General features: G+C 32.2%; 1 protein-coding gene across 8 annotated transcripts in view; it reads right to left on the reverse strand.

Annotated features, from left to right (window-relative positions):
• The window catches only part of LOC106466756, a 163,707-nt gene that overhangs the window by 85,779 nt on the left and 52,900 nt on the right, over nucleotides 1–25,028 (reverse strand). For 7 of the 8 annotated variants that reach the window (XM_022394835.1, XM_022394837.1, XM_022394840.1 and 4 more), the window contains exons 2-7: nucleotides 22,885–22,994; nucleotides 20,340–20,416; nucleotides 16,265–16,553; nucleotides 13,928–14,095; nucleotides 12,940–13,138; nucleotides 12,002–12,126 (exon numbers count right to left, since the gene is read on the reverse strand). In XM_022394835.1, the coding sequence (XP_022250543.1) occupies nucleotides 12,002–12,126; nucleotides 12,940–13,138; nucleotides 13,928–14,095; nucleotides 16,265–16,294 (522 nt within the window). In that variant the 5' untranslated portion in view covers nucleotides 16,295–16,553; nucleotides 20,340–20,416; nucleotides 22,885–22,994. The remainder of the gene's footprint in view (nucleotides 1–12,001; nucleotides 12,127–12,939; nucleotides 13,139–13,927; nucleotides 14,096–16,264; nucleotides 16,554–20,339; nucleotides 20,417–22,884; nucleotides 22,995–25,028) is intronic. The other variant, XM_022394842.1, reaches the window with a different exon arrangement.

Consider the following 25,028-nt stretch of genomic DNA (forward strand, 5'->3'; position numbering starts at 1 on the left):
CGACTATACGAACCACTACCACCAACAAACTAAATAAAATAAACTAACAACGACACCTTAACCTTTAACTTAAGTAGTGTATACTCTACTACTATATATATATATATATATATAGAGAGAGAGAGAGAGAGAAATTAAAATCTTGTACACAGTTAGGTTGAAATGCAGAGTTTATAAAAAATATTGCGAGTGGTCAAAAGAATTGAATTTCGAGCAAAGCTACACGAAGGCTATCTGTGCTAGCCGTCCCTAATTTAGCAGTGTAAGACTAGAGGGAAGCCAGCTAGTCATCACCACCCACCGCCAACTCTTGGGCTACTCTTTCACCAACGAATAGTGGGATTGAACGTCACTTTATAACGCCCCCACGGCTGAAAGGGGGCGAGCATGTTTGGTGGGACGGGGATTCGAACCTGCAACCCGCAGATTGCGAGTCGACAGCCCTAACAACCTGGCCATGCCGAGCCTTATTTGCTTTAATCTTGCCTAAAAGAATTTCAAGTGTCGCGGGTTTGAGGATTCCCTCTTGTTTTCATTTACAAGTTTTTCCGTTACATCAGCATACTTTTGTGTGCACCACGTTTAGAAGTTAGATAAATTTTGGTGAGAATATTTCACACTTGTAAGAGAATACATTCGACAATGTTAACTCGCAACCACTTGACATTGAGTCCACTTCGCGAAATGTAACTACGCAGCACCCGATTCCAGTTTGAATACCATAACACACAATATTTTGCCCTTCAGTAGAAGGGCACGGCGTGACCTAGTTCTAGTGGTTAATGTGTTAGTTAAGAATCGACAAGAATAAGTTTCACTTCGCACTTTCAGTTGCGAGTTATTCGGTTCAAAGCTAGACAAAGACTTTGTGGCGGCGGCTGCTGACAGGCGACCTTCCCTCTGGTCAGTAGTTCAAAAACATAACACCAGGTAATTGGTTCGTGTTGCACGTGATTCAAGTTTGGATTCCATAACACCAGGTAATTGGTTCGTGTTGCACACGATTCAAGTTTGGATTCCGTAACACCAGGTAATTCGTTCGTGTTGCACACGATTCGAGTTTGGATTCCGTAACACCAGGTAATTCGTTCGTGTTGCACACGATTCGAGTTTGGATTCCGTAACATAAGGTAATTGGTTCGTGCTGCACATGATTCAAGTTTGGATTCCACAACACCAGGTAATTGGTTAATGTTGCAAACGATTTAAGTTTGGATTCCATAACACCAGGTAATTGGTTTGTGTTGCACAAGATTCAAGTTTGGATTGAATAACACCAGGGAACTGGTTCATGTTGTACATGGTTCAAGTTTGGATTACGTAACACCACGTAATTAGTTCGTATTGTACACAATTGGCGTTTGAATCACATAATACCAGATAAATGGCTTGTGCTGCACACGATTCAAATTTGGCTTCCACAACATCAGATATCTAGGCTTTCGATACAATTGGATTGCCCTCCACTCAAGTTTGAACAACGCTAGGTATCTGACCCTGCAAGATGCTATCTATTAATTTTTTTAATCTAGTAACAAACTCTGATAGCGAAACAGTGCGTTGCCCACTTTATGAATTATGAGCAAAGATCTGTGAGTATGTAGTGAGGCTATTTTACAATTTTGTTTTCAAAAGAAGCTATAAAAAAAAGATCGTGATTCACCTGTCCAAAGTAGTTTATTAAGATCACTGTTTAAATATGAATTATTCTCCTGCACAACAGACTTGAAAATTATACTTAATAATACCCTGCAGTCAATAACACACAGTATTCAAGCAGATCTATCAGTCGTGATGTTCAACGATCTTGGACATTTAAGTTTTGTTTAACTCATCCGAAAAGAATATAAACTCACTGCGGTTTGCTGTCACAATAAGACGATGCAAGAGAGTACCGCCTGTCTAAAAATAAAACTACTATCTTTAAATAATGTCAATCTTAATCTTTTGTTTCCAAGTTATATCAGAATACGATGCACTACTGCTCATATATCAATGATTGCTTCTACCTTTAAACGACATCAATGAGTAGAAAAGGGGAGCTAAGCCGGTATGTCAATATTTTAAAATGACATCTATGGTCAAGAAGTTTAGTATAGATTGAGTAAACAAAGCTACGAAACCAAAATTAATGATCCAGACCTTCAACTTTGTCTATATATTATCTTAACTTTTGATAGTTCTGTACAGTTATTTTTTAAGGGCAGATTTTTGTACTAGTTATTATAAATCCGAATTATATACTTGTTCTTGCATTATCAATGTCAAAATTATGATCTTTAACTCGTATTGCCCTAAAGTCATCATCAAAAATATACAAAAAACGGTAGAAATTCCCTGAAAATATCATTATTTATTACTTCTTGCACTATCAATGTCAAAATTTAAAATCATCATCAGAAATGAAAAATAAAAATGTTAAAACTCACTGAAAATATTTTTTGTTTCCTTTGTGTTGGTGATACCTGCTACACCTAACAAACATTAATTATGTAATAAAACGTTTGCATTACTTACGATTGAACCTTAACTGTAAAAGACCCACAACTATGGATACCCCAAAACATATTCATAAATGTAAAGAAATATTCATATCTTACTCTGGGTGGAATTTTTCAAAATTCAATATTTTTATAATAATTAGAATGAAAAATACAAAAATAGAACACTTGTATAAGACAAACTGTGACAAAAACAATAATATAAAAAAAGAAAAGAAAAAAAAGACTGTTCTGAAAACATTTGTTGCTCTTGACCATCTAATAGTTACTGGACCTCAACTATGTATTTGTTATATTAACTTATCTACACTACTGTACAAAAGTGTTAGGACAAGAACATATTTTGTCATTCTTTCCATTTTATGGCTAATTCTTCCATGCCATTAGAGAACGTAAACTTCTACACTATGGTAATGCTTCACTGATCCTTGTTGACAATTGAATGAGCCAGGGTATGAATACTTATCACTCTTTAGAATTCCCATATACTTTTACCAAGAGCATGTCATAATGGTTCTGCTTGAATGAACATATTGATCAAACTTAGGGTCTGAAATAACTGTCATGGTACTCCATACAGTGTCTTAACTATATATAAAGAAGTTAGCAAGGAACTAGCATACGGCACTGTTATATGCTAGAAGAAGTCAATTTAACAGCACTCCACAAATAAACCTTGATAAAAACAGTGTTTAACATTATATATTAAGTTTTATTGTCATGCCACGGCCCAAAAAGCGTAGAGAATTGTCAGTAGAGCAGAGCTCGCATAAAAGCTTTACGTGATGCTGGTTGGACTCTTGGACAAATTGCTGCAGACTTGAAATGTTCCCCAAACACTGTCAAGTACACCCTAGATCGTGAGACCGAGACAGGTAAATTTGTAAATAGGAAAGGAAGAGGCAGAACACCTAAACTCAATGATACTGATGTTAAGTATCTTCGTTTATGCAGCCTTCGGGACAGAAGGAAGACTGCTACTGGTCTCAAGCAGGAGATTAATGACCATGTACCAAATGACAGAAAAGTGTCCAGATCTACAGTATCAAGAAGACTCAACGAGAATGGAATACTTGATCGTGTAGCAGTTAAGAAACCTCTACTTCGATCTCCAAATATTGTCAAGAGACTGAAATTTGCTAAAAAGTACAAAAACTGGACTGTTGATGATTGGAAAAGGATGTTATGGACAGACGAGTCCAAGTTTGAAATATTTGGTTCAAAGCATAGGTTGTACGTCCGTAGGAAGAAAGATACTTACCTCAATGCATAGCACCTACCATCAAGCATGGGGGAGGCAGTGTGATGGTTTGGAGGTGTTTATCTGCTGAGGCAACAGGAGATATTTGCAAAATAGATGGAATAATAGACCAGCACAAGTACCCTTAGATGCTGATCCGTCATGGTATACCCAATGGTTTGCGTATTGTTGGTAAAGGATTCTACTACCAAGAAGATAATGACCGCAAACACTCATCCAACCTATGCAGAAATTACTTAGCTAAGAAAGAAGCTGCTAAAATCATTCAAATGATGAAATAGTCTTCACAGAGTCCCGATCTCAGCTCAATTGAGCAGATCTGGGAATTGATAGATCAAAAACTTGACATATCAAAAGTTACTTCCAAAGAAAATTTATGGGAGTGTATTAAAGACAACTGGAGTAAAATCCCAAACGACACTTTGATTAAATATGTTCCATCAATGCCCGAAAGACTGTCTGCAGTTATTAAAGCAAAATATTAACTGCTTGTTGAACTCAAGCACTTCCACTGAGTCTCTGTTGTACTAAATATGAAGATTGATAAACTTTTGATCCTTCACCTGTGATTTACCTTAATCGTTCTTTGAAAGTAGCCTGAAATTTAATTTTTGACTTTGTCCTAACACTTTTGTACAGTACTGTATAATTACAGAAGAGATGCTTCAATGGTCAATTAACATCAACTAAGCATTTTTATACGTAAGTTACCAGAAAAATCAACGCGCCATAAACGGCGTTTATTTCATTGTTTGCGATGATGGCGTGCGTCATTTGTCACGTAGGTCTACTAAATACTTGCATAAAGTTATCCAAAAACTCATCCCTTCTGATCAGCTTCTCTATCTACTATATAAAAACGAAAAGGCGTCTATTTGTCACGCCGATATCTCGGCCATTGCGGTAACGATCGACACCCAACTTGCACGAAACGACGGCGCTTTCTGCCGCGATAAGCAAGTTTATCTTTTTAAAATTCTTCCGGTCAAATATATATATAAGGACGATGCGCTACTTTGAGCATATAGTAAGATTTGAGGATTGGTTAGTGGAGATCGTGATGAGTAATAAAATCGAATCGGGTATACTCGCGCCCCACGTTTGGTATTGCTGGCGTACAAAAATCATAGTTATAAGCATAAATTACCCATTATGTATGCTTGGTTGTCAAGGAGACACAATGATGCGACATCATCAAATTTTGTCCAATCGGAACCCACGGTTACAACTATATAATAACCTATATGTTTTACCCGCAGCACATTTCAAAATGCCCAAATTAAAGTGCGCTTCTTCAGCTCAGCAGTCTAAGAAAGCCAAACACAAAGACAGTCCAAAAAGTAGACCTCGAAATTCATAATAACACTTACTGTCTTTACCATCACAATTAATAATTTGCAGGGTTATACAACTGACCATGCAAGTAGGAATATGTCTTTGTGAATCAGTTTGTTTCGCATGTTTGAATCTATTAGGATTTATCAAGAAGAGCATTTGAACATAACTTAAAAATATGGAGAAATCAAAATGCTAATCAAGCAGTACTTAAAGGAGATGACCAAATATAAATAAAAAATGTTTTCTTGAAATACTAGAAATAGGATATTCATTCTCCATAAATATATTATTATATTATAATTCATTTTTAGAAAACATGTTAGTAAAACATTTAGTTAGATACAATTTTGAGAAGAAACACTAATAATTTTTTCCCGTTATATGACGGCATTCAGCTTGTTTTCAATATTATCTAACGTATTTCTAGGTGTCCTGGATATCTGGACCACGTCCAAGAACCCCTGATAGTTTAGTGTTGTGAAGTAAACATTACAGCAGTGGCAAAGAAAAATATCAGAGCAGCAGTTCTAGAAAAATTAATAAAAGTAAGGAGTTTTAAACCCCTCTTAGAGAATACCTAACAACCCATATAACTTTCATGGTGATCATTGGTCGAGGAGTTAGAAAATTTTAGTCACAGACATACAGACACAGACCTCCTTACAATATAGAAATATAACTTGATAACGATGAACTCACTTTTAAGAAAATAAGTTTTGAGACGGCTTGACTGAGTAATCAAAAAACTTTATTATAACTGTACGACATTTTGTCATCCTTAGTCATTACCCAGTCAAGCCGTCTCAAAACTTTTAGTATAGAAGTATGAAATACAAGTTGCCCACACGTTACCCACCGGGCTTGAAAACACTGTTAAAATGTGGTACATTGTTTATCTACTGAAACAATAAATAATAAATTGACAGACAAGATTTTTCATAATAAAGCCTGTGAAACTCAAGATGCACATGATTCACGCGGTCAGTTTTAACTTACAGGAGATTTCGAACAAGTGTCAGTTGTGCCACCTAGAGGCTATAATTATTCGTTTTTTATTTGCAAACATCACGCCAATCACATTGCAGATTTATTTATTATATATATTAAAATGATATTTTGAAACAGTGATAATTTGTTTATTCTCTATACGTTATTTTGATTTTACATATTATTAGTATAAATTTACTTTTAGAAATATATTAATAGAAATTTCTAAAATATGAAGTTGTATGACACTTTTTTAAGAAGTAATTTGCCTATTATAAGAATATATTTTTGTATTATCATACGTTATTAGAAGTATCTCTGTACAATAATACATCTTTCATAGAAATTATAGACGGAGCTGCAGAGCAACAATGGAGATAAACGTGTACAAGTTCTAAATTATTCAATACGTAAGCCTTTTTTTTTTAAACGAGATGGTATACAACAGTTCCAACTGTTTCGGGAGCAGAAATTGTAAATTATGTTAACATTTCATCTCCTAAGAACCCTTTCCCGGCTTTCCACATTTAAAATAAGCATAAAAGGAATCGCGTTTGTATTCGTACTTTCATTGTGACAGTAGTGTTTATTCCTTGTGTAAACACCTTACTTGTCTGGCAATTTTTAATAATATTGCGTATTTTTGTTACATAGATTCAAAGCCACTAGAGCAAGTTGTTTATGATTTCACGATAGAATTCTTTTTCGACGTCACATTCATTAATCTTTCAGTGGGCTCTAAAAAAAATAAAAATTTGGGGTTTTCCGAGATCATGCGGAGAGGAACCATTTTTACAAGGGAAGTTTTTTTCTTCAAGTTCATCATGATTAATATGTCTATACAGATACATAAGTAAAGCAGTGAATATTGGAGAAGCACCATGATTTATCCCAAAACCTCTGTGAAAGCATGTTATCCTCCTAAAAACATGCGGTAGTTATAATCCTGCACAATACACAAATACAAACAGATATCATGTCGTTAGGGTCTACGGCACAATACATACATAGAAACAGACAGCATGTCGTTAGGGTCTACGGCATAATACAGACAGATATCATGTCGTTAGGGTCTACGGCACAATACAGACAGATATCATGTCGTTAGGGTCTACGGCACAATACATACATACAAACAGACAGCATGTCGTTAGGGTCTACGGCACAATACATACATACAAACAGATAGCATGTCGTTAGTGTCTACGGCACAATGCACAAATACTAACAGACAGCATGTCGTTAGGGTCTAAGGCACAATACATACAAACAGATATCATGTCGTTAGGGTCTACGGCACAATGCACAAATACAAACAGATATCATGTCGTTAGGGTCTACGGTACAATACATACATACAAACAGACAACATGTTGTTAGGGTCTACGGCACAATGCACAAATACAAACAGATATCATGTCGTTAGGGTCTACGGTACAATACATACATACAAACAGACAACATGTTGTTAGGGTCTACAGCACAATGCACAAATACAAACAGATATCATGTCGTTAGGGTCTACGGTACAATACATACATACAAACAGACAACATGTTGTTAGGGTCTACGGCACAATGCACAAATACAAACAGATATCATGTCGTTAGGGTCTACGGCACAATACACACAGATATAATTTCCTAGGCCCTATAACACAACGCGGTTAATAAATTCCAACACACGCACACAATTCAAACCCTAAAATTTAACTTTAACTAATATACGATATCCAGACAACCTGTGTGATACAGTATACATGTGGCACTCCACTGAATATTAAGCATGGAGGATTGAATTCAGCTGTGCATGCACGTGCCTTAAGCCTTTTCTAACAAATCAATGAACGATTAGTTCGGCTAAAAGACCCCAAAGCAGTAAAAAATATGAAAGTTATTGGTACTTATTTAGTAAGATTTCATTGGTATACTATAGACTGTACACATTGTTAATAATCTCACTGTTATACTGTAGTGTGTATATATCGTTGATATATGGTTAGTATAATCTCACTGGTATACTGTAGTGTGTATATCGTTGATACACGTTTCGTATAACCTCACAGGTGTATTCTAATATGTATATATCTTTGAAACACGTTTCTTATAACCTCATAGGTATAGTTTAATGTGTATATATCTTTGAAAAACCTTTCTTATAACCTCACTGGTATAGTTTAATGTGTATATATCTTTGAAACACGTTTCGTATAGCCTCAGGTATAGTTTAATGTGTATATATTGTTGATGCACGCACCATGCGAGTTTATTAAAGCAGGAGTTTTAAGTTTCATCCATGCATGCATAACACACAATCGATTTCATAAAATAAAATCAACAGTAGCGGAGACAAATCAATAACTGCGACTTTTGTGCGTAAGAGTCCTGCTAACGTGGATGAAACTCAGTTTCAAAAAAAAAAATCAGCCAAAATACCTTTCGGCGAGTGAAATAATACGCTTAGTGACGTGAACGCTCGAGACAATTTGGCGCCAGAAACCTCCCTCGTAAAAGCGCGGCTAACACATACACAGTACAGTTTGAGACGAACATTATAATATTGTTGTCAAAACTTCCTGGTTTCACTACCTTGAACCTTCACACCGATATAATCATATGATTACTACAGACACCAAATTTCGAAAGAAAGTCATGAACACCCTGCTAAACATATTGATATCAAGATTAATGTTCGTTTCAACATTATTAAATCTTTAAAACTCAGTATGTAGCATTGGCATGTAGAAAAAATAAATAAATCTTTAAAATTCACTCTGTAGCATTGGCATGTAAAAAAACAAATAAGAATATCACAAACTAAAAGTTTTACTTTCAGGTCATCTAAAAACATATTTACATATTTTCACACTTCTGAGTATTCTTAATGTGAATTACTTGTTAGTTAATGTCAAACTTCTGGGTCAAGAAAACGTTGAAAAAATACCAATTGTGTTCTGGTTTAGAAGTAGACTGATATGTAAATCGTGTTCTGGCTTAGAAACAGATTGACGTGTAACTTATGTTCTGGTTTAGAAACAGATTGACATGTAAATTGTGTTCTGGTTTAGAAGTAGATTGACATTTAAGCTGTGTTTTCATTTAGATGTAGATTGACGAGTAAATTGGTTATGGATATGAATGTCGAGTGTGAAATATATCTTAAGTTTATTGTGTATGGCTCTAAAGGAAATGACATCTATTTTTGTAAAATTAATATAATATCTGAGAACCAAAATATTTTTGTATTTTCATCCAGCTAACGAATAAACTCCCTCTAAAACTGGAAATTTATAACTTGTTTAATTGGTATTTCTATAAGTGTAGACATTATAAGTTTGAAACTTACAATAGACTGCTCTTGTCTTGTTTCTTGAGTGCGTCAACATTTCGGTGTATGTGCTGAGGACTTGCAAATTTCAATCTTACGTTAGAAATATTTACTCCAAATTTCATTAGGTATTTGGAACAACAGAAGATAAGTACAATGACTTTAAAACTAATATTAAATATTGTAAAAATGAGAAAAGTAATAGTGAGGCATTTGGTTTTAGTTCTGGACAAGTAATTAATGTTAAGCCTGTTAAGTTTCGTTTTGGACGAAACTATTACTTAAACAGCGTGTGTTGAAATTATTCGGTCTAAATTAAGAGTCGGAAATATTTCACTTTGGTCAGGAATTGCATATTACCACATAACTAATACAGCAGATTCAGATTGATATGATTCCTCACACATTATCACCAATTTTAGATTTTAAATCTAAATTTAATATTTACTCTAAGAATATATGAACGAAAGTAAATATGAATATGTTATAATACGTCAAACACACTACATGAGCCCATATCCAGTGCCGACGAGGCCTTTCGCCTAATACCATGGCACTTCAGGTCAGCTAGGATATAGTAGTGGACTATGCGCTATTTATATCATCAACTTTCATGGACCACGATCGTTATGAAATGGATTATGTAAGTAATCATCAGGATGACTTTTAACGTTGCGCTTGGCGTTGCTCACAATCAATCACATTTATTTGTTCCCGCTGAAAAAAAACTTACTAAATATCAAAACGCTTTGGAGATATTTGGGTAAGAAATATTTGAACACTTCAAACTTTATAGAATAACAGACTGTGTTTGTAGATATGTAAATTTTGTTGTCGAATAGTGAATGTGAACTAAAAAGAGTTTCGTAAAGAACCTCAGAGCACGCGCTTCAATTTTCAAATGTTCAAAATTACGGATGCTAGGGAAATAATGAACTATTTTCACTGTAGTATAATGCGTAAAATAGATCAAGGTATCACTGAACTAACTGCGCTGATAAAGATGGTTGACTGGTCAGTTTTGTAATGATGTCTTCTTTTCACTCGATATTTTCTGTTGACTTCAGGAAAATTTCGAATTATCCAATACAATATCAATGAAACGTGTATTTGATGTATAAATTAGACACAACAACTAAAGCGTAATGATGTTTCTGTTGTCAAGTTACATGTATATTTTTATTAATACTTTTCTCATCTGGCGCCATCTGTAGGTGATATTATAAAGTATGTAACTTATACTCCTCACTATTGGCTTTTACATAATTTATACTCGTTTCTCGCTTAAAAATGAACAAGTGGTATATTCTTATTCTAATTTTCTCATACAAAAAATGAATATTATTTCTATTACTTTTTCCTTGGCTTCAAAGACCACTTTCTTTAGCTGTAGTTATATAATATACTAGTATTTAGCTTCAGTATCGCCATCTCTTGGAGCAAGGAAAATACCATTCTTAATGATAAGCGCTATTATTACACCACGTGCCATAATATTTTAAACTTACTTTTTTTTTAAACTAAGGCAACATTAAAATTACAACTCCATATTTTACGATGTTTGATGTACAATGCTAGAATATATCAAGATTAATATGAAAAATAACAAGAATCTTTAGAAGGCAATTATATGTCTGTGTGTGTGTTTTCATTCGAAAAGTTTGGTAATTAACGATCATTCTTGTTCGCACTTTTAATATATAAACATACATATGCCCATTGATTCTAAATAAAATAACGTCTAACAAACAACTTCCAATTCTAATAGAACCATATATTGTTTCAAAACAATTATGACAATTTTGTGAACATGCAATCCGTCATAATCAATGGTGAAAGAGTTATTAGGGGCTATCATCCCAAACTATCATAATGGAGATGCAATTAATATGAGAATGTCAACTTGTAACTGCTGCATCTGTGAATTTTAAAAACGCACTTTAAAATGTAAAACATAATGGACATAAAAAGGAAGTGGTTGAAGAACTGATAATGAAAAAAGCAGCATTCAAACTTGACAGAAGAAAGTTGGAGAGTCGGAAGGTTCTAGCGCTTCACATTTTATTCCATGTTAGAGAAAATTATAATTATGTTTATTTATCTATCACTAGTCATTAAAAATAATCAATCACTGACTTTGCTTATTTGTTTTTGAATTTCGCACAAAGCTACACGAGGGCTATCTGCGCTAGCCGTCCCTAATTTAGCAGTGTAAGACTAGAGGGAAGGCAGCTAGTCATCACCACCCACCGTGAACTCTTGGGCTACTCTTTTTTCATCAACGAATAGTGGAATTGACCGTCACATTATAACATCCCCACGGCCGAAAGGGCGAGCATGTTTGGTGTGACTGAGATTCGAACCCGCGAGACTTTGCTTGTAGTGGAGTGTATGGTTATTTTTACTCTATGCAGTCTCAACAAAACTCAACAGAAATTAAATATTAATATAAAAAAAAACTCTGTATTACATAATAGTTAATTTTCCAGAACTTCAATACCAATTAGACATACTATATTCTGTTGATGTGAGAGACGTATTTGAACAGTTATGAAATACGTTGCTTCATAAACCATTACATACTCACTTGCTGTTCTCTGTACTTGTTTTCAACATCTTGCAACTTCCATCTCAGACTAACAGCAGGCGAATGAAGCTTATCTTCTGCTTCTCTTAGCCAACGTCTTAAGCATCTCATCTGATGAGCTACCTCTGTTTATTAGATCAAATGACTGATTTGTTATAAGTACAATTATTAACTTCTTTTTTTAATAGCTTAAAATTAATTTCTAAATACTTACAATATTCAATGTACTCAAACTATTATAAACAGTACAATTCGAATGGTATAATAATGATAAAAAGTTAATAAATTATGATGATTAAAACCACATTACCTATATTATAGTAAACAGAATTGCCTATCTCTCATGAAAATTATACTAATTATGTATAACAAATTTGACAGATATTCAGTTAGTGCTGCATGTTTTAAATAATGGTAAATTATGCCTTACTAAGCACGTATTTTCAAAAACCACTGAAAAATCTTTCTAAAATTAAAACCTTGTTTTGTTTGTTATAGATGTCGCGCAAAGTTTCACGAGGGCTATCTGTGCTAGCCATCCCTAATTTAGCAGTGTAAGACTAGAGGGAAGGCAGCTAGTCATCACCACCCACTGCTAACTCTTGGGCTACTCTTTTACCAACGAATAGTGGGATTGATCATCACATTATAACATCCCCACGGCTGAAAGGATGAGCATGTTTGGTGTGATGGGGATTTGAACCCGCAACCCGCAGTTTGCAAATTGAGCACCCTAACCACCTGCCCATGTCGGGTCAAAACCTTGGTTTTACCAGTTATGTTGTTTACTTGCAATCCTGCAACTCTCAGAAAATTGATAGATAAAAACTTCAAATGTTGCTTTATAAATATATTTAAACACATTCTCAACCTTAAGTGTTTCAATTCAATATATTCATTAATTTCAATGACAGTATATAAACTCATGCTTCCCATACCTTGAAAGATCCCATCTTGTGACTGTTGAGGCTTATGGGGATTTACTGCTTGTTCAACAGCTTCCCACTTGTTGTTTAAGAGATTCACTCTACGACTGACTTCATCTTTCATGTTTGGATAACGTTTACCAAGTTGCTGGGCTTGATCATTGAACAGTTTTAACCTCAGGCCTTTCTTCTGGAGCTCTTCCTGCACTGACTGTTAAACACATATATAGATATAAAAATTGTTTTAATTGACCAAAACAGTACTAATTATCTATCACAGAGATTTTCAAGAGAAATCATTTTTCACATTCTAATCGTTGGACCAACTTAATTTGGTTTCAAGATTTAAAAGAAGACAAGATAAAGGCAGAAGCTGGCAAGCTCAAGCCTTGTCCCTGTATTATTACAAAAAAAACTCAATAGTAAAATTGTTTTATTAAAGAGTAATCTACCCCTATTTAACACTCATTTGGGAATCAAGGATAACCCATACTCCTAATCACAGGTGGAATTTATAAAGAATCTATCACATTAATAGTTGCATTTGGTGTGTCTGAAAAATGAAAGATACATCACATGACTATGTAGATCTAATAAAAGTCAAGAAGACCTACATTTTTACCAAAATTCACAAGAATGCAATCTCCTCTTCCATGAAGCCATTCAATAATTACAAATGCTTGAAGGTGAAATTTCCTCCCCCAAAAAGTAATCATAAATAATATTTCATGATTTAAGAGTAAGTGGAACCCATCAGGTTTAATAATTAGGTTAAGAATATTTACGCTCTGCATTAGTTATGTGAAACAATTTTTGTTGTGTTAGTTTAACATTATGTACAATATAATTAAAAATGCATTTTCCAAATTGGATGTCACATGAAAATATAAATTTCTTTTATTATTTACTGGAGTACACGTCACTAGAGATGAAACTTAAGTCATGAAACACAATCTTTTAGATTTCAAAAGTTTTAAATTTTGTTATGCCTCATATTTACCTTTACAACTAAAGATCTTTTCTCCTCATCCTCAACTTCAGAAACAGCAGACTGTAGTTTATGCAACCCATCATGAAGAAGGTTGAACTGTTGGATGAATTCTGTGAAAGACCAAGTGACAGAACTCCAGATTTCCTTGTTATCTTGATCAAGCTCTCCACTGGCTTCCTACAGTGTTTAAGTCACAAAAAATAAGTCTTGAAATAAACATATAAACATTTATTGTAAAAACTCATAATCCGTACATGATACCAGCTGTACAAGAATTTTCTCAATAATTTATATTAAGAGTAATACACATTTGGTGTGAAAGAATAAACAATAACACAAAATTTAGAAATATGCTTTTCAAAATAAATTTACAGAAGCAGTCTTTAAAAGCCATTAATTATGTACAAAACACAGAAATGTAAGAAATCTGAAAACATATTTGTAGTTTAATACTTAAATAAAGATACACAATTACAAAGAGAATTCATTCAAATGTTTCCTGTACGATTGGTTGAACTGTGATCAACAATAACAGCAACTACAAATTGTGTTTATGAATGGTCTATGTCTTCACTACACTATACGGTATGTTTAAGTTCCTCCCAATTTGATGTAGCACCTACCCATAAGATTGGGACAAATTTTCTATGTACCAGTGACTTTTGACCCAAGATATTCAAAAGTTAGCATGTCTAGAAATCTTGAGATATCCTATCCACAAGATTGGGAAAGATGAACAGGGGTAAACCAATATCCCCTACTCTGTGATGCCTCACAGTGGGGTCATAATAAAATACATCTTCTGAATCTAAGACTTCAGTGGTTGTCTGCTGGGTACCTGAGAAGTTATATGTATATATTATACACCTAATCCAAGTTTTAATTGCACTGAGAAAAATGCAGAGGTTAGTTAACCCCCAACTGACAACATTAGTGTAATAATTTTGGGAACAGTACTCACCATTTATGGACAAATATGAACAACAAGGTATTGCCCATTTTGTGTTTGTAAAAAAAAGCTTCTTTGACACACTAATCTTAATTTTTGCTTGACAAAGTTTACCATTAGAGTCTTGTCTTCCTTGATGTTCTTGATTGTTTTTCAATAAAACTTAATGGTGGAATGAAAAATTTATTTATTTGTATACCATTTAATACTAAGCTAATATAGATTATAGTAAATCTTGATAATGTTCATACTGCAGTTTTAATTATTTTAAGAACATAAAGGTTGGAAAGATACTTGATTTTTTTGCTAGCTAGAAAAAATGTTAAAATATCAAAACAAACTGTTATTTAAATTTTCATGAAATGTATTTTAAAAAACTATGAGTATATATATATTAGATATCACATAGCATTGTTATAGGTGAGCTGGTAATAAGCTTCTAGAGCACAGTGGTGCATTTGAACAAGTTCAAAATCATCAAAAGATTAAACACTCAACTACCCTTTTCACATCCACTAAAAACTCTAAGGAATATTCATAAAATCATAAGACTAAATATATTATGAGTACTTACTCTCAACTAGCCTTATACAGGTTTTCAGTAAAAACAAAAGTGTGTAATAACATTATAAATACAATTTACCTATTTGTAGGTCCATAGGTCAAAGTTCAATAATCCAAACAAGTCAACATATAAAACTACTTGGTTTGCATGCTACATGCATCAACTGTAAATGAAATATTAGAATGTACAATACTGAAGCTATACGAAATGTCTGAATGTTAGCGTAAGTTGTAATCTTTTCACCTTGTGCATTTTGGGGACACATAGAATTGATTTGTCTGTTCAAAAAGTATTAATAATTGGCTAAAACATCTATCTGTATATCCTTTCTTCTGAAAAGTATTAGAGAGATTTACACTTCAATGTATGAAATACAGTAACTAAAAACAGAGGCTCCAGGCAACACGGGGATTATGAGAAACATTACACTCCCTCATAACTCTCAGATCCACACACTATTTCACCATTTTACTTCCTTTCTTAATAAACTGATTTCAAGATACCTATCTACTAGTCTTTGTGGTAGTAAATTTAATGTATCTACTTATAATATCAGTTTTATAGCAAGAATACATATGTCTTAATCAAAAACAAAACTACAGTTTTGGTGTAAACATGTTCTTGAAAATACAGTGTAGAATTTATAGTTAATCAGTATTCTTTCATATATTTTTCTTGGATAAGCAGGGAAATATAATAACATCAACATCCAATGCTCATTGTACAAACAAAAACTATGTTTTAGTCTTTTTTTAACCTACTGTGCACGTAACAGACTTATACTACAGTAAACATATTATTTCTACTTTGTGTACTTTAAAACTTCTCTTACTCTGCAGGTAGTAATTAGCTCATCATCCATTAAGTAGTCATAGTTGGACTGAAGAGCTTCCCAAAAATCATCTTTTGCCGTTGGACTACCCCTAGCTGACCTATCTTTCTCTCGTTGAAAGTCAACTGTTCCATGACTAACATCAAGGCTTCTCTCCTCTGATTTTACCTCTCTTTCCCTGCGCAGAGTCAGGGGGGCTAGCTGCACAAAGAGAGGAGAGGGAGAGACTGTGTTGTATGGACTTCGAACTCAAAGCTGCCATAGGTACCTGTCCTTCTGGCTTGTTACCCTATGATGATAAATTGAAAATACTACAGATTACTAATCATTAACTAGTATCATTTACAGTTCAAGAAGTTTTATCTGAAAGTATAACGAAGGTTACACTATGTGCAACTCAGGGGGTATTTTCATGAAATGTAGTACTTTAGAACCTTTTCCAGATTTGGCAAGTGAAGTGAGGCATAGCCGAGTATAAAAATTGGGGCACAGGCATTCTTCACATATGAGTTACACATATTAAGCCATACCAGTTTGTTATGTATCTAGTATCAAGGAAAAATTTTGCCTGTCTGTGGATGCATCTCCTCCTAAATGAGTTGGCTGATCCAGACCAAACTTGGCATGCTAACTTAGAAGTCCAAAAGCAAGCCAAATTGATATCAAATTTTCCCATATATTGAAAACTAAAAATGCTTTTTTTCTGATTCACACCATTTAACTTCTGATTTATACTGGGATTAGAATAAGCACTTATGACTGAATTAGAAAAGTATTTCATATATGAAATATTTATTATGATATTTCTTACTTCCTGATGTAGAATATAGTTTTCTGTAGATGTAAAATTAAAGAATATCATTAAATTTCATGCATTAAATGTACCAAATTCAGAAAGTAGAAATCTTGACCACATCTCTAATGTGAAATGGGCTACTTTGAACAAGAAGTGATGCAACTGCTTTGCCATTTCTGCCAAGTTACTCGACTCAACTTCTCTACTGAAAATCCTCCTAGAGATTTTACTCATTTTTAACAAATTTGTGTGTTTCTTACATTTTCAAAAGAAAAATGGACAGAGCAGTACAGTCTCCTTAAAATAACCTTCAAAACTATTAAGGTAAGACATTTAAAGTGAATTACAAGAGCTTCAAAAAGAAAGCCCATTATGGACTTAAAGAGTTCACTTTCACTTGTAGAATTTCACTGGATCTGTCAGGCTTTCACCAAGGGTAGAGCTGGGTATGCAATTCAGCTCTCAAAAAATTAGTCAAATTGCACATCTACATAATTTTTATTACTTTCTCATCAATACAAATTATCAATTTATTTTAAAATCAGTAAATAACTTAACAATATTTGGAATTTAAAATATATAAAAAAAATGGAAATGAAGAAAAATTAAGATATATATATATATTTAAAAATACATTTTTAAAGTTGGCTCACCCAAAGTGTACACCCAATTCATTTCAAGAGACTTGTTCTGTCAAAGTATACATATGCTCTTGATTCATTCTTTGTAAACCTCAATTACTAAGAAACTTTAGTGGATAAAAATTATTCACACTAATTTCAACGAATAATTTCCAGTCATATAATTTTCAATTTTCATTTTTTGAAAACAGTGGTTTGGAGAAAAGTTACCTTTCTTTATTTTATTCACATGATATCCTGTAATCACTTGATGGTGTCCATGCTGAACATTATCAAACTGTAAGGACACCTAAAGACATTGCATATTACAGTTTTCACTGTATTCATTACCCTTCAAAATATAAGTAAAATTTAATGTATTATTTTTGGAATTAGACTAGATCTTCTAAAATCTTTGCCAGGATTCAAACATGGGTGTGGAAATTTGATAAAAACTTTTTGTCCAAGGGACAAAATGCTAGAAAATCTACATGGCATTCTTAAGATCCTACATGTTCCCTCTCCATCCCATAAAATATTCACAAATAAAAGTAAATATAACTTGTAAGATTTTGCAGCAAACAGTGCAAAAAAATTGTGGTATTTGTGCATTGAGAAAGTAAGATAAAATGCACTGACAACTAACTGCTTACATAATTTGTATAAATTTAACTGTATAAAGTTTATTTGTCATACTATTTACATTAAATGCATTATTTCCCAGACAGAGGAAAAAGGCATTGTATGCAAATGCGGAGTGTTTTTAAAAATTAGTAAATGAGAGTACTTATTTTTAAAAGGTGTCCAATTAATATGATGCTTGTTTGTTTGTAGTTAAGCACAAAGCCACATAATGGGCTATCTGTGCTCTGCCCACCACGAGTATCGAAACCCAGTTCTTAGGATTGAAAGTCCGCAGACATACTGCTGTGCCACTGGGGGGCATAATATGATGCAAAACAAATTTTTGTTTTTTCCTATTTACTCTGTCTGTTGCCAGTTCTTTTCACAGTCCAAAAAAAGATAACCAGATGTATATGAGCATTATGGATTCACTTTTACTAGTAGACTTTCCCCAGATCTGTCAGCCTTTATTACTTTCTAATCAATACAGGTTATCAACTTATATTAAAATCAGAAAATAACAATACTTGGAAGTTAAATAAATATAAGTGTATATGAAGAGCTTAAATACAAAATGCTGTATACTCATGTTCGCCATTTTAAGAAAAATCACCTTTTTTTCCTGAAACTTTCACAAAAGAATACTATTTCAACCAATAATTGTCTATTTATTAAATAAAACCATTTCAAGTTATTATTTGAAAACTTACAATATACAACTATTATTCTTTCCAAATTTGACGAAATCTGTATTCTTTTTGGACAAATAAATTTATATCAATAGCCCTTTTTAGTCAAAATACTGAATATCTGTCAATACAGTGCCACTATCAGCTCAGTTTTTAACAAGAATTGCATACGACATGTTTTGGATCTAAATTACTCATATGTAACTGTTCATGTATTTTATATTTTTAAATATTTAGTCATTAGGATTTTAGAGCTCACCATACAATGTACCACATGCATGAACTGATTAAAAAAAAATCTTATTTTACATTAATACTGACACAAACTAAAATGGTATTTAATATAAAATACTATAAAGCTTTTTGGAATATTTATTATGTTATATATTTTGCCTGAAGCTGGCAGTCAACTTCAGTGAGTTCCAACTGAAGACAAAAACAATGTAATAATATTATTACACTAATTTAAATATGTTTGTTATTGAGGGTTTCTGAACTAAAGAGACATGTACAGTTGTGTATACAGTTTTAGTTTGAGGTTTAGAAGTACAAATTTGTTTAATGTTTATGTGTATATGCTAGACTTCCACAGTTCAGAATTTTTAGGAACTTATATGGCTTCCTAGAAATCTAACCAGGTTGTTTTTCTAGTAATAAAACAAACTATGTGAAATAAAACAAAACCTATTTGTCCAACAGACAGTGTAAAACTTGTTGTTCTGAGCATTGGGAAATATACATGCTTCAAAGTACAGGTTGATTTTTTTATATATATATATCTTATGTTTTGTATTTAATAAATACAATAATAATAAATAACACATGAATGGTATGAAACTTGGCAATGCTACACCACTGTACACTTTGAAGATTCATGTCTAGTATGAGGTAGAACACAATAACAAACACTGTGCTTAATTTTCTTTGCAAAGGCTTTGGATGTAATGCTCTTTCAAACAGGTTCCTTAACATCTATGGAAGATGGTTACCATGCTTCCAATGTCACCTGATTTGAGTCCTTGTGACATTTTAGTTTGGGGTTATTCAAAAATAATTAAAACACTTACAAAAGCTTAAGGATGCAGTAACTATGAAGATATACAGGTCACAATTTATAGTGTTGTCCACAATGATACATCACTTGATTTTCCAGCAATGACAACCTACTGAACATGTATCTCACATTCTACTGAATCTCCCAAGTATATAAGTAATGATGCCAAGTGCCATGTGAATCATGTCATACAATAGTTAATACAGGTACGGAATATAATATATATTACAAAATTACCATATATTTGTGCTGTCTGAAGATAATGAAGTTTAACATTACAACTAATTTTTACCTTAACAACATTTCATTTTCAACAAGTACACCAACAACAGAAACACCCTGGACAGTCAAGCGATTTTGGAACCAGATCTGTAAAATGCATAAAATAATTATGTTTAAAAATTCAGATATTTTAATATAAATGAACTGAATAAACCAAGGTGTTAAATTATTTGTGTTCTAAAGATAAATACATAATAACGGATAACTTATTTGATGATAATAGGTAACAGATAGATAATAACATAAAAAATACACTGGAAGCACTGAGGAAAACTGTTAATTAATTGAAAAATTTGTTGGAGATAACCTACATCAATCCCCTTTTGGAGACAAAACTTCCAATTAAACAAAACCCATGACACTGATAAATCTTATCACTTGTTGGGATATACCAATCAAAAACAATTAGTACAATTTTAAAATTGAGAAACTTGAATTAACCATTAAAATCAAATTATTTTCTATGGTCTTGAATTGAGTGTGAGTTCCTAGGAAGAGGAACAATTTCATACTCATTACAGTAAGACTGAGGAGCACATTCATACTCATTACAGTAAGACTGAGGAGCACTTTCATACTCATTACAGTAAGACTGAAAATACTCTTACATACCACAAGGATCATCTTCTATTAGCTTTGGCATTACACTGCACATCATTTTACTTAAAAGATGATATAATATTTCAGCTGTTAAAGCATCTACCTGTGATTATCAATTTATGTTTTCTTATTTCTATCTTATCATGCCAAATAGATTTAACTCATTAAAATAATCTTTCATTATGATTTTTTTTTCAAGTACCTAAAGTTTTGGTAAATACAAAAAATACAAAACTAAGATCACCTGTTACTTCTTAAATAATTAATATTAAATGTATGGTAACTGAAATCAAAGAACAGATTTAATTATGCAGTAACATAATCACATTTACTTCACAACGCAAGATAAAAACTTACATAAATCTATGGTGGTAAGCTATCTATTTATTTATTTCATATTTTAACTGAGTGAAACTAAAACTGAAAAACATAAACGTATTTAAAAATTAACAAAAAAATTTTAAAAACTTATTAATAAGAGATAACAATAATTATAATGGTCTTTGACAAAGTTTAATTAAAATCTTCAAGCTTTAGCAAAACAGTCTTGTATAATCAGACCCAAAGAAATAAAATCAGCTCTATTATAAAGATCACTACTACATGATGTCACTTGTTGGGTTCAACCATTTATAAACTTGCAGACATAGTGATTAGGCCTACTGCATTACATATATCTTAAAATCAGTTGTATTCCTTATAATTGAATTTAAATAGATTAATTAGACAATTACGGAAAACAATAAACCAGGAATAGTACATGTAAACAGGGTCATCATTTAAACATTAAATGTCAATGGCCAAATACAATATTATAAGACATTGAGGCTATCAAGTGAATATAATCTGCCCAACCCACACATTTTGGATGACAGGAAGTTAAATATTACTCTCTTACCTGACATTTATAAGTACTTAGCTTATGAAGTAAAATCAACAAAGGTTCTTGTATGTTTAATCTTTACAAATTTACAATTTTCTCTTTTTATAGCATTTAACCAAAGTAATGTCTATGATTTTCTTTGATGGTTGTACCAGCTGGAATTATGTAGAATTTCAAGAGTGATTTTTTGTTTTTTTAATAGATTTCTTCTGTTACTACAGCCAATTACACAATAGCTGTAAGGCATTTTCAGGTTACTAAATTATAATGAAAAAGAACTTTGACAAGAAAATACATATAATTTTTCTATATTCGTTTTTTGCCTGCTAGATAATTTACAAGCATTTAAACAAAAATATAAAAATTAGTAAGTGATCTATATATAAAAGTAATAACAATTAAGTTAACTCTTATGACACTTGGGGCCCTACATACGATGTAAGTCAAAAGTTCTGAAACCAAGAGAACATATGCACAGTTTGTGGTGGTCTAAAGATTATGGAATGCAATGCTCAATGTACTATACGATCATAACATATCCCTCTTTGTATCAAAATCGTAATTGAAATGACCCTAAATTTGTGAAAGTTAGGCTTAGTGTATACATGTTGCATTAATAGCCTGTATTTACAAAGTGAGATATAATAATACAATTAAAATTTTAAAAGCATATTTTCCAATGTAATTTAAACACCATCATTTTACTTAAATAATTAAGCAGTATATGTAAAAACATATTTTGCAAAAAAATATAAGTTCAAAAATATTGAATTTTGAAAAAAATATATATTCTTACTTCAAGGTAATTATGCAAGACTAGAAGTTGAATAACAAATGTAAACATGGACACAGTGTGAGTAAATAGTTACATAAAAGATAGTTTCAAACTGATATATGTTTAAATAACAGTGAAACCAAACCAAGCCTGCTCAAATTGTAAAGATATCTGTTTGTGTTATAACAATGTCAGAACAAGTCCTCATATGTTTTTGTATACCACTGCCTTGTGCTTGCCACACCCACACTTTTAGGTAACAAAAATCTACGTAATCTTTAAGAAAGAAGTCAGTACCTTAACTGAAAGCAAATGACAGTTCTCTGGACCTACAAAGTACAGTGACTGTCCTGTTTCATCAGCTTTTCTCTGTATGTCTCAGCTTATCTGAATTCCATCCTAAACACCTACAGAAACAGGTAAAAATGTAACTGTAAATAATATTATGTGTCAGCATCACATGAACAACAGTTATGAATAAAATTGTAATGTTCATCCAAAACACTTACATTGTAGACTGTTATATATTATTTATGTATCAATTCTACACATCAGGAAAAACCTATCAAATGAAAATTCTTATCTTCTTTAGAAATACATTTCATAAAATATCACGACAATTGTCTAACCCTTAAACTATGTCTAGACTTTCAACATCAAAGAAAAAATGGTGTATTAAAGAAACAAAAGTTGAATGCAAGAGAAGTAGTATAATTTAATTTCTCCAAGTTTTATGGTTCTGTTCTCTTATTTGGTGCTGTTATGAACACAGCTTCACCGAGTGAGATCATTCTTGTTATTTCCTCTGTTTACGTCATATGTGAACAAAGATACTTTATTGAAACTCACCCACTTCATTATAACAGTTACTATGCGTAAATACAGCACAGCATTACTACTAGTAATCAAAGTAAGAGGTCAGAGATAAAATAAATAGATAGATACAGAATAAAATTCACCAAAAAAACTGCTTGAAAGTATTGCCTTATTCATCTCTCCTACTCTTACAAATGTTTCTGACATCTTACATATAAGATTAATCCTTCATGAATGTTGTAATTATTCTATAATTGGTGTAAATTTATTAAGTTTTAAAAATGTGTTCCTAAAAACTATAAGCACTATATATTATATATACAGATGTATAGGTGGTCTCTGAAATTACAAGTTAGCACTACTAATAGTAGCTAAATAAATGATACTGAAAATTGTCTGTACCATGTAACAATAATAAAAAGTTCTATCTTTATATATATGCAAAAGAATACAATATAAATATTTCTATTTTTCTTATCCTTATAAAAACATTTCTATTTTAAGTTGTTTTTTTAAATTCAAAAATCTAAATTTTATTTCTAACACAACTTCCCTAGTTTGACAGAACATCACCAATAATTTAATCTTTAGCATATGAGTAAAAACTAGTTTTTATACAAAAGCTTAGATAATGGCAAAGTGATAAAAAATTAGATATTGTAATATTTCTAATAGAACATGAATAAGAAACCTAGGCTGCAATAAATGATACAGTAAATATCTGAATCTTTACAAAGAGAGTCTATCAGATACAACCAATAATTTGAGAATTTTGCTTACATCTTTATGATTTGATGTATGATTAAAAAACAAAAACATGTTATGATCTCTGAATTATAAACTGGTATATATATATTTTAGATTTAGTTTCATCCTGATAACCAAAGGAATAGTGGAACATGCTAAAAAAAGCAGTCATAAACGTGGCTCTGACTGGTTAAGAACACCGTGAATAAATAAAGAGCATTACTAACAGATATCTTTTTTGCGTGATTTTGTTGCCCCATCTAGTGGTTCAAAACTTTTACAAATAAATTGGTGAATAAATAAATAAAAAGAAATGGAACAAGTCTATTAACATTTAAATTTGTCTGTTAACAAATACCATCAAAGTGACGTTGATTTTGATTAATGTAATATTGTTTTAGTATATTAGAATCTAACTTATATAAAAGCCAGTGCGTGTGTCATGTCACATCATGCTTGATTTCTCAAAATAAGAGAATTGTAAAAGCCAAAATGCATTTATCCAAATAGAATAGTTCGATCACTGTCTGTTCATCATGATTTTAGTGACAAGGGTGAAAGGGGGCAATGGGGGGAGGACGTGAAACCTTATAAGTGTAGTGAGTGTTAGTATAATAAGCCTAAGGTAAAGACATGTGGAATCACCTAGCCAAGAGCCAAGCGCATAAAATTTATCATGAAAGTAAAAATATCGATTCAATTTTCAACTTAAATAATTTCTGAATTAAGCTATTTTCTGTTATATCACCAACATTTTAAATAAAAAACAAACCTCTTTAATCAACAGAGACTCTAAGTTAAGAAATAAATAAATATTTTTCCAGTTTTGTTGTCTATACATTTCATTTTATACTTTCAGTACATAGACTAACATCACT

The sequence above is a fragment of the Limulus polyphemus genome, unplaced genomic scaffold, assembly GCF_000517525.1.
Source record: "Limulus polyphemus unplaced genomic scaffold, Limulus_polyphemus-2.1.2 Scaffold2373, whole genome shotgun sequence".
Classification (NCBI taxonomy): Eukaryota; Metazoa; Arthropoda; class Merostomata; order Xiphosura; family Limulidae; genus Limulus; species Limulus polyphemus.